An 11243-nucleotide genomic window follows, 5' to 3' on the forward strand; every position below is an offset into this window, starting at 1 on the left:
CAAGGGCTCTGGGCGGTGAACAACATAAAGTTCAAATACAAATAGACATAAAATCAAATACAAGAATCTTTCAATAATATAAGTTAAAATGCAGCAATTAATACATAACAATGCCCGCTAAAATCCTTCTTAAACCCTCCCGAGCGGAGAGAAGAGAGGGTGGGTCCTGTAGATGATAATGGACCCAAAGTTCTGTGGGGATGAAAGGGGGGAGGGGGCACTTTCAGCGGCTGGACACTCCAAAAGCCCGGCGGAACAACTCCGTCTTACAGGCCCTGCGGAAATCACCAAGATCCCGCAGGGCCCGGACAGCTGGAGGAAGAGTGTTCCACCAGGCAGGGGCCAGGGCTGTAAAGGTCCTGGCCTGAGTGGAGGCCAGCCACATCATTGAGGGGCCAGGGACTACCAGTAAATTGGCCTCTGCCGAACGCAGAGGTCTAGTGGGGACATATGTCCATAGTCACTCCCATGACATGATTTCTGGCCACCATTACATGAGTTTTACCTTTTGTTTTGTTTTGAGTTCCGTGTTGAATTGATGCTTAAATGCCTCAAAGCTCACTGGAGCAATTCTCTTTTTTGCCTATATTCAGTGCCTTGAAGATTAAACCCCCCAAATTAAAAAATACTCTCCAAAATTAAAAAAAAATCAGCAATGAGCAAATAAACAAGCAAGGCGGAACAGAGAATAAGCTGGGAAAATGGCGCAGAGGAGGAAGTTCAGGGAAAGTCGAGAAGCGTGGAAAACATAGTCAACAGATTGAAAAGGAACTGAAGAACTTTTCAGAAAGTTTCAACTGGAGAATTGGTTTAGATGGGGAGTCATTTGGAACGATGTGAGGCTGCTAACGAAATGATTGGGGGTAAAAAAAAACCATGCAGAACTCCGTGGAGGAAACATTTCATTTCCTGACTCAAAATGTTTTAAAAGGTTTGTGGGGGAAGGGCCAATCACGAGATGACATTTCAGGTGGAAACTCAGCTTTTCAAATGAAGGTATTGCTTCAAAGTTTTTTCTTGCTGGTGTTGCGGCGGCAGCTGCTAAGCAATGCCGCCTTGAATGAATGTATGCAGCCAATCAAAACTCCAAGGACCAAGCGGTAGCCTTGCTGGGAAGAAGCTACATTTGGTTTCATCGGCTTTCCTAAAACATTTGGTGTGAATCAGTAGTGGTGTCAGTGGGATCCATGACACCCCTGCGCTCCATGTTGGAGACCCCTGGTTTACAAGTTTAATGGTATGGGGAGGAATGCCATTGATACAAGAATGCTTTTATAGCACATTCTTTCAAAACACTTTGATAATATTCTTGTAGGTTGAAATTAGATTTTCCCACCAACTTTTGGGTACCTTTCATTACAATTTAGCACCATGTCAGCTCTTTCTTGGAATAATGTATTTTATTTTGTGTAGGTCGCTTCCTGTGTATTCACTCCAGTAATGAATATTAAGACCCAGTTGCCTTCCTTATATCGGATGGTCCCCAGAGAAGAACTGCAGCACACAGGGATGGTCCAGCTCCTCTTGCATTTCCAGTGGACCTGGATTGGGACCGTAACTGGAGATTATGACCTGGGAGATAAGTTTCTGCAGACCTTCTTACCTATGCTTTCCGAGAAAAATATCTGTGTAGCCCTCATGGTCAAAATACCATTATTAAACTACGTTGTAAATACGATGGAATTATGGATAATCTGGAAACCACTGTACTATTCTTTAATAAGATCCACAGCGAAAGCATTTATTGTAAATGCAGACCGTAAAACAACTGTACATTTTCAATTTATGCTGTTCATTAATTCAATCTATGAAGACATTCCAGAAGCATCCTTAGCTAAGGTGTGGATTATGACAGTTCACTGGGAATTCTCGTCCCTGTCACTGCATAGAGGTTTGGATATCAGTGTCTTCCACGGGGCCTTATCTTTTGCCGTTCACTCAAAGGAAATCACGGAGTTTCCAAAATTCCTTCGGTTCCTGCAACCTAATTCACCGAATGGGGATGGTTTTCTCAGACTCTTCTGGGAACAGGCATTCAACTGTGTGTTTGAGGACTCCTCTGAGACACTGAAAAGCAGTGATATTTGTACAGGGGAAGAGAAACTGGAGAGCTTACCTGGAATTTTCTTTGAAACAAGTATGACCAGCTTCAGCTACAGTGTCTACAATGCAGTGTATGCCATAGCACATGCTTTACATAAGGTTTATGGGTACAGGGGAAAACTGGGATTAAAGGAAGACAGAGGAAGAGTGGATTTTCCACATCCTCAACCCTGGCAGGTATTTTTTTTTACATCCCATGAAGTCTCTTTGACGTGACTATCTTAATGTGTGATAACATTCAATTCCAGCAATATGTTAAGTCTCGAACCTTAAGTCAATATCCCAAAATAATATGCGGTATTTTTAATAGATTAGTTTGAAGGTTAGGAATGGAATGAACTATTTAGAACTATATTAGAGCAGGGGTGTCAAACTCTGGCCCTCCAGATGGTCATGAACTACGATTCCATGAAATCATAGGGGGATTCCTCACAGCCCAGATACAATGTTTGTGGGATGTTATAAAAAGGATTTTGGGGAAGAACTTTTTCCCAAAATGAGTTTGCTTATTATGTTCCTCTCAACCCAGGTTTTTAAAAAATCACTAAATTAGCAATCTTTTCCCCCGAACTTGGGTTGAAGATGATTCCTGTCTGCTGAGCAAACATCAGAATGCAGGAAATTCTTCATTTTTCCTACTCAAACCTATACTTTTCTTTCTGTCACTCATGGCTGCCAATTTGTGTGCTGCAGGACATTTTCCATGGCGATTCCCTCTCCGCTTGCAGCTCTTTCTTGCACAATTTCATTGTAAAAATTATATTAAGAAAATTTGTTATGACTAGCAAACATACACGCATCATTTTTCCTTTGTTTTGTTTTGAGGGGGATATCTATAGAACTACGGTGACACAAGTATGCACATATTGCAGCTTCTCTAATCATGTCGCCATAGCTTTGCAAACATCCGCCTGAAAACAAAAGTAAAAAACAAATGACAAGTAAGTAGGATCACTGTGAGGGGAAAAAAACCCTTTATTCATCTACTTTTTACAGCGAAAGCAGAGGAAAACTCCGTGGGGAATTTTCATGGAGAATCTGCAGCAACAAACAAAATGGCGGGCACCCCTGTGGAACTGAGAAGAGCTCTGGGCAGCAGGAAAGAAAAAAAGATCTGTTTTGGTTTGCAATGCTTGTCTTCTCAGGGGCTGTGGGGACACAAAATGCCAAAATGGATCTTTTTATAATGTCCTAAAGATGTTCCATTTTGTACTGTGCCAAATCTACCATTGTCCATTGGACAGCCAGCTGTACGAAGGGGCAGGTCCATGTTAACCACATTTATTGGTCCATGCAGAAAGTGCCTGTCAAACTGACAAGAGTTCCGCGCAGCAAACAGGAAAAAAATATGTTTGGGTTTGCAATGCTTGTCATCTCACGAACTGTAGGAACACAAAATGCAAAAATAGATCTTTTTAAAACATCCTAAAGATTTTATATTTTTTCCCCTGGGTGGAATGTACCATCATCCATGAATATCTGGAGGACCAGAGTTTGACATCCTGGTATTAGAAGGAATGTTGAAAAGAACAGCACGTTCTTTTTATCATTTAGCAAAATCAACATTTCTCTCTTTCTTTTTAGATGCACCCCTTCCTGAGAAGTATCTCATTTAACAACAGTGCTGGGGATCTGGTGTGTTTTAATGAAAATGGAGAACTAGCAGCTGGGTTGGATATTATAAACTGGGTGACTTTCCCCAATCAATCCTTCTCAAGAGTCAAAGTAGGAACGCTGGATCCACAGGCTTCACCAGGTAGTGAGTTGAGTGTTAAAGTGGAGGCCATCACTTGGCCCAACGCATTTAATCAGGTGGGACTGAGATCGAGGTTACCAAGTAGAAATGCAAACCATCATTATCAGGCTCTCTAGTGTGTGTTTTACTCAAAGCTGTACAAAAAGGAAGGGGAGAGTGAAATGGAAACACTGCAGTACAATGCACAGAAACAGAGGGCAGACATCAGGTATCCCCAATACTATGAAGATCACAAAAATATTAGAGAGCTTTTAGAGGAAGAAGTAAAACTTTACCGAAACCAGGAGGTAACTGGAACCTGGAGGGGAGGTAACTGGAACCTGGAACCTGGAGGGGAGGAAAGATGTGGCCAACAGGAAGCTGTGATTGCAGCAGGCAGTGGAAAAAAAGTATGCATTAAGGAATGGTAAAGGCAGCTAAACAGTGACGAAGCCACCAGGGGGCGGGGGGTGCGCAATGCACCATGCGTACCGATTCTGGTCACATGGGGGTGGAAAAAACTTCCCCAGCCCCCTGCGCTCCCCCCCCCTTTCCCCCCCCCCCCCCCCCCGCCCCCCCCCCCCCATGGTGCACCCCCCCACGGCGCACCCCCCACTGACTTTTAGGAATGGAACATCCCAGAGAAGAAGCCTGCCTGCGTTGCCTGGGCCTGATGGGAACTACATTTCCCAGGGGCTGCTGAAAAATGTAGTTCCCACCAGGTCCAGGCAATGCAGGCAGGCTTCTTCGGCCTGCTCCTTTCCTAAAAGTGGAATGGGGGCTGCGGGGGGGGGGCCTGCGGGGCGGGGGGCTGCCCGGGGGCGAAAAAGCCGGAGTGTGCACGGGGCACACTCTAGCCTAGCTACGCCTCTGCAGCTAAATGAACTTATCCATTGAGCATGTAACGTGTCATCAAGTCACAGTTGACTTATACTGACCCTGTAGCATTTTTAAAGCAAGAGATGAGCAGAGGTGGCTTACCGTTTCCTGCCTCTGGAAAGCAACCCTCAACTTCCTTCGTGGTCTCCTGCTTAGTTTCTGAAATTCGAGCTTTCAATATCTCGTGAGGTGAGGGCAGCTTGGGCTATCCAAACTGGATCTCGTCCCTAACCCTTGTTTGAAAGGAACTTTCTCCTGCCATCAATGTCTGCAATGCACAGGCTCTGGCTGGTAGAAAACTGTGTCTACAGCAGGGGTAGGGAACCTGCGGCTCGAGAGCCGCATGAGGTTCTTCTGCCCTTGCACTGCGGCTCCATGAGCTGAGCCGCCGGCCCCATCCTTGCCTGCCCTGCAGGCAGCATGGCGGGTGCACCAACTGCCCACGCCCGGCTGGGCCGTGCCGCGGGCTTCCACTCTCCCCCGCCCCATTGGAGTGGGGCGGGCGCTTTCCTGGCGGCCGGTAAGGCCGAGCCACTGGCTTCATCATTGCCTACCCTGCAAGCAGCAGGGCGGGCGCACTAATTGCCCGTGGCCAGCTGGGCTGCGCCACGGGCTTCCCCTCTCTCCCGCCCTGCTGAAGCGGGGCAGGCGCTTTCCCGGCGGCCGGCGAGGTCGAGCCGCCAGCTTCATCCTTGTCCACCCTGCAGGCAGCAGGGCGGGCGCACCAATTGCCCGCGGCCGGGCTTCCCGGACTTCCCCTCTCGCCCGCCCCGTTCGAGCAGGGCAGGCACTTTCCTGGAGGCCAGCAAGGCTGAGTCGCTGGCCCCATCCTTGCCCGCCCTGCAGGCAGCAGGACGGACGCATCCACGCGCTTCTCAGAATGACCGGAGTAAAAGGTAAAAAAAACCCAATATATATAGTGTTATCTTTATTTTAAATGTCAAAATTTATTTGCGGCTCCAAGTGTTTTCTTTTCCCGTGGAAAACGGGTCCAAATGGCTCTTTGAGTGTTAAAGGTTCCCTACCCCTGGTCTACAGCTAGAGTATAGTGATAAAGGGCAAGCAGTTGTGATATTGAATTAAGGGGTTGATCTTTTAATGTCATTTTAGTTCAGAAAATGTTATTGTCAGGCTTTAATTATCTGTTTTTATGATCCGTGAGTTATTGCAGGGCTCAGTTGTTAATGGTGGATTTTAATTAATATTGAACTTTAAGAAGAAATTTCTCTTCAGCGAGAGTTCGGCTCCAACTGATTTGAAACCATAAACGAAATAAAACGTCAAGGTTAAAATCTATTTACCATTGACATCAATGAAAAAGAATAAAAATAGGAAATTATTACTTTTAAGGCAAAGAATATATATTTTTTGAAAAAAATAAGAAGATCTGTATAAAATTTCTCTGCACTTCTCTGACCGTCAGCTCCTCCTGGACCTCTGACCTTCAGCTCCTCCTGGACCGGAAGAGAAGAAAGCTTGTAGACTTTTCATGAAGGCAAAGAAGTCACACATTTTCTTTTAATTTTATGACTAGGTGATGCCCTGGGCTGTGTGTAATGACAACTGCCATCCAGGCTACTACAAACATAAGAAGGAGGGAGAGCAGTTCTGTTGCTACAATTGTGTTCCATGTCCAGAAGGGAAGATTTCTGACCAGAAGGGTAGGTGACATCAAGCCTTCTCTCATGAAACATTGGGTAACATCTTTCGTCATTCTTTTTTTACTGCCTCTTGAGTTCTTCAATAGCACTAGGAAAGTGATGGCACAAAAATACACAGAATTTCACAGAACGATACCTTATATCCTCACGTATAAGTCTCCTTCTTTGTGCTGAAAAAAGCCCCCCTCGACTTAGACGCGAGTGAACGGGTGGCGAGCGGGTGGGGGAACGGGTGGCGAGCAAACCAAGGCTGGGAGCTGAGGGTGTTTTTCTGCACCTGCTCCCTGCTATGTGGACACAAAGGCAGCTCCCAGGTAAGCCTTGGGCTGTTGCTTCGCTGCACTACAGGTGGCCAGTAGCTTCATTCACAGTGAATATTCAGTGAACAGGTGTGAATATTAAATATTAAATTTATATGTTACAGAATTTTTGTTCAGGCCAGGAAGCTCCAAGAATGCTAGGGAGCCATACTCATTGGGAAATCCGCACCATTGGAGCCCATGGTGGCAGGAATCCCCCCCAAACACGGGGTGCCCTGGGGGGCAGCCACTGCCAGCACCTTTTTCGACCCCCACCCAATGTTTTCAGAAAGCAGATGGGACTTCTGTCCAGCTGAGCTTGCAGACCTGCAAAAACTTGCTTTGGAGCAGTGGCTGCCATCACCACGCCAGCATCTCCACTGTGTAATGATAAGCTATCCCTGTTCAAGGAGAACCTGCAGGGACTTTTTTAAAAGGGGGATCTTGTTGAGCATCTTCCGTATGAAACTCTGAAGTTTAGAGGAGCTTAGAGGAGCTGTTAGCTTAGAGGAGCTGATAGCTTGCATATTAAAAGGGTCTTCATCTAATTATCTAGGAGAAATCATCAACAGGTTTTGTGCAGTGATTAGAGTGTACGTCTGCAATCGGATAAATGCTATGGAAGCTCACTGGATAGCCTTGGAGCAGTCACATACATTCATCCTAACATACCACATTGGGGGTTTGGATAAAATGGAGGGGACGGACAGTTATAAACAATGTAAAAAAATGTATTGCTTCATTTGGGTATCTGGGAGCATGAAAAGAAACTTCATGATTGACATCTTTGAAAGTCATATGTTCTCTCTTTCAGATATGGACGACTGTTTCAAATGCCCAGAAGATCAGTATCCCGATGTGAACAGAGATCAATGCCGTCCCAAACTTCTGAACTTCCTCTCTTTCTCAGAACCTTTAGGGATCACTTTAGTGTTCTTGGCACTGTCTTTTTCTCTGATGACATCTTTGGTGCTGGGAATTTTCATCAAAAACAAGGACACGCCCATCGTCAAAGCCAACAATCGGGACCTCAGTTACTCTCTACTGATTTCCCTCCAGCTCTGCTTTCTTTCTTCCCTGCTATTCATTGGCAGGCCTCAGCCAGTGACTTGCTTCTTACGACAAACCGCTTATGCCATCTCTTTCACTGTGACAATTTCATGTGTGTTGGCAAAAACAGCCACTGTGGTTGTGGCGTTCATGGCCACCAAGCCGGGGAGCAGGCTGAGGAAATGGGTGGGGGGAAGACTCACAAACTCGATTCTTTGTTGCTCCCTCATTCAGGCCATCCTTTGTACTTTCTGGCTTTGTACTTCTCCTCCATTCCCAGATGCTGACATGCATTCTCTCTCGGAAGAAATCATCATAGGATGCAACGAGGGGTCGGTCGTCATGTTTTATAGCGTTCTGGGGTACCTGGGACTTCTGGCTATGGTCAGCTTCACTGTGGCTTTCCTAGCCAGGAAGTTGCCAGATTCTTTCAATGAAGCCAAGTTCATTGCTTTCAGCATGCTGGTCTTTTGCAGTGTTTGGCTGTCCTTTGTTCCCTCTTATCTGAGTACCAAGGGCAAATACATGGTGGCTGTGGAGATCTTTGCCATTTTGGCCTCTGGTGCTGGGTTAACAGCTTTCATTTTTTTCCCCAAGTGCTACATAATTGTTGTGAAGCCTGGCTTGAACCACAAGGGCCAACTTATGAAGAGAAATAAGTAGCCTTTCACTTGTTTTGGTAGTTTACTATTATCATTTCCCTAACTGTGATTTTGAACTTTGAGCTTCCTGCAGAATTTTTTTAAAATGCCAGAAGAGCAGCCAGGTTAATCTGGTCCACTAAAAAAGAAAACAAGCTGTGGCTCTCACTAGAAATATTTATACCAAAACTATTTAGTATCCTTTTTCTTCTACCAGAATCTTCTGGTGTTTAGAGATCCACATCCTCTTTTCAAGTTTGTTTCTCTGTTCTCACATGATGGTCACTTTCCTCAGCTTTACTTTGGCTTGTATTATAGCTGATTTATGGATTATTCCTCAGAGGAAAGGCTGTATTGAACGTAGTCTGGGGAACAGCTGAAGGATGCTGAAGGTAATAATTACTTTTCAGGAAAATTCTTGGAAACCAGTTAAGGCTGTTTAGGCCATGTTTCCTTGCCGTACAAAAACTAGGTGTGAGTCCAGTAACATCTCAGATACCATTTTTAAGGTATTAGTTTTTGAGAATCAAAGGGGCATTCTGTCAGATACCTCGAGCTGTCCGTAGCTCAACATAGTTCTGGAAAGTTTATGACCCCCAAAACTTGTTGATGTCTAAGTTCCTTCTGGATTTTAACTTCTCTCTTGGATACAAGTGGCTGTAACGTTGGCCCAACAAGACACATTTTGACTGTCTTGGTAGGCTTTACATGACTTCATTTCATTCACTCTGAGTATTTCTAGAAAAACCATACTGTTACGCTTGTGCATGAAGACAGAGGTGGGTCCAGGGTTGACGACTACTAGCCGTGAGGGACAAATATGGCTTGCTGTGAATACTGCTAGTGGAGCCGGATCTGTCTTATACCAACCCAAACTTTGTTCTAGGAGAAACAAATCTCATATCCTCAAATGATAGGTACATGCTGTTATATTGTGGGGAGCTATCAACTGATAATATTCCCCTATTGTATTGTATAGCTATTTTATTAGAATCCCTTTGGGAAAATGCCTTTGCTTTGGCTTAACTTTTCACTTGTTATGTTGGTTGCTCGCTACAAGTGATTACAGCATTGCAGGGCCTGTAAAGGATTTCAGTACAGAGAGGGGGTGAGAGAGCAGTGAGCAGTGTGTGTTGAGGGCTGACTTTCGATAGATCACAGGGAGCTGCTCTGCTACGTACGAAACCCTGACCCAGAAAAAGTTGGAAGAAACAATTGACAAAGTGTATCTGGGGTGGGGAAAAGAAGAAAGTGAAATATGCACATCTGATAGATGAGAACAAAAGAGGTGGATGTAGTGTTCACGATATTCAGACTTATCATGATTCGGCAGTATTGATGAGGGTGAAAGCATGGGTAAGACTAAATGAAGAGTCTACGCTATCATTAGAGAGCTACAAAATGAATAAAGCTGGCGTTACTACCTGTGAATCTTATTAAAGAATAGTATAGTGGTTTCCAGATTATCCATAATTCCATCATGTTTACTGGTATTTTGACCATGAGGGCTACACAGATATTTTTCGGGAAGAGCACAGGTAAGAAGGTCTGCAGAAACTTAGGTCTCTTAGGTCATAATCTCCCATTATGGTCCCCACCCATGGCCATTGGAATTGCAAGAGGAGCTGGACCATCCCTGTGCGCTGCAGTTCTTCCCTGGGGACCATCCGATAGAAGGAAGGCAACTGGGTCTTAATATTCATTACTGGAGTCAATGCACAGGAAGCCATCTAAACAAAATAAAACACATTGTCCCAACACAGAGCTGATATAGTGTTAAATTGTAATGAATGTTTCTCAAAAGTTGGTGGGAAAATCCAATGTAGACCCACAAGCAAATTATCAAAGTTGTTTGAAAGCATGTGCTGTAAAAAAAAATTCTTGTATCAATGGCATTCCTCCACACATACCATTAAACGTGTAAACCAGGAGTCTCCAACACGCTGCCCAGGGGTGTCATGGATCCCAGAAGAAGAAGAAGAAGAAGAAGAAGAAGAAGAAGAAGAAGAAGAAGAAGAAGAAGAAGAAGAAGAAGAAGAGTTTGGATTTATATCCCCCCTTTCTCTCTTGTAGGAGACTCAAAGCGGCTTACAATCTCCTTGCCCTTCCCCCTCACAACAAACACCCTGTGAGGTGGGTGGGGCTAAGAGTGCTCCGAAAAGCTGTGACTAGCCCAAGGTCACCCAGCTGGCGTGTGTGGGAGTGTACAGGCTAATCTGAATTCCCCAGATAAGCCTCCACAGCTCAGGCGGCAGAGCGGGGAATCAAACCCGGTTCCTCCAGATTAGAATGCACCTGCTCTTAACCACTGCGCCACTGCTGCTCCCTACTGACACAACTGCTGATGGCCACCAAGTGTTTTAGGAAAGTGAGCAAAGCCCATTGGAGTTTTCCCCCAGCCATGCTACCACTAGTCCCTTAGAGTTTCCGTGGGTAACTTCTTTTTAATCGCACTTGGCTGTGCAGATTCAGAAAAACATTGCTTAGCAGCTCCCACCGAAAACATGGATTCATATTTTTTTTTTGGTAAAGTTTGTGTTTGCCTGGTTTGTTTTGCACTTTCCTGCATTGAATTCTAGTTAGACATATTGTCACACCATCTGCGCCCCAAAGGTATTTAAAAATATCTCTTATACCCAAAAAAGACTGGCTGGAATGCAATCAGCCCTTAGCATGAAGTAAGCCTCATTGAACATAGCAGGACTTAGGTTTGAGTACATATGGATAGAATGTTGTTGTTGTTGTTGTTGTTGTTGTTGTTGTTGTTGTTGTTGTTGTTATTTGTTTAATTTAATATACCGCCCTATCCCCGAAGGGCTCAGGGCGGTGAACAACATAAAATATCACACACAAAATCATCACAAAATTAATTACC

General features: G+C 44.8%; 1 protein-coding gene across 1 annotated transcript; it reads left to right on the forward strand.

Annotated features, from left to right (window-relative positions):
* The first annotated feature begins 1476 nt into the window (after positions 1 to 1476).
* Positions 1477 to 8390, forward strand: LOC125440556 (vomeronasal type-2 receptor 26-like). The gene is made up of 5 exons (XM_048510428.1): positions 1477 to 1629; positions 2032 to 2280; positions 3994 to 4146; positions 6252 to 6378; positions 7492 to 8390. The coding sequence occupies exons 1-5, from the start codon at positions 1477 to 1479 to the stop codon at positions 8388 to 8390; spliced, it is 1581 nt and encodes a 526-aa protein (XP_048366385.1).
* The last annotated feature ends 2853 nt before the right edge of the window (positions 8391 to 11243 follow it).

This window comes from Sphaerodactylus townsendi, linkage group LG11 (assembly GCF_021028975.2).
Source record: "Sphaerodactylus townsendi isolate TG3544 linkage group LG11, MPM_Stown_v2.3, whole genome shotgun sequence".
Classification (NCBI taxonomy): Eukaryota; Metazoa; Chordata; class Lepidosauria; order Squamata; family Sphaerodactylidae; genus Sphaerodactylus; species Sphaerodactylus townsendi.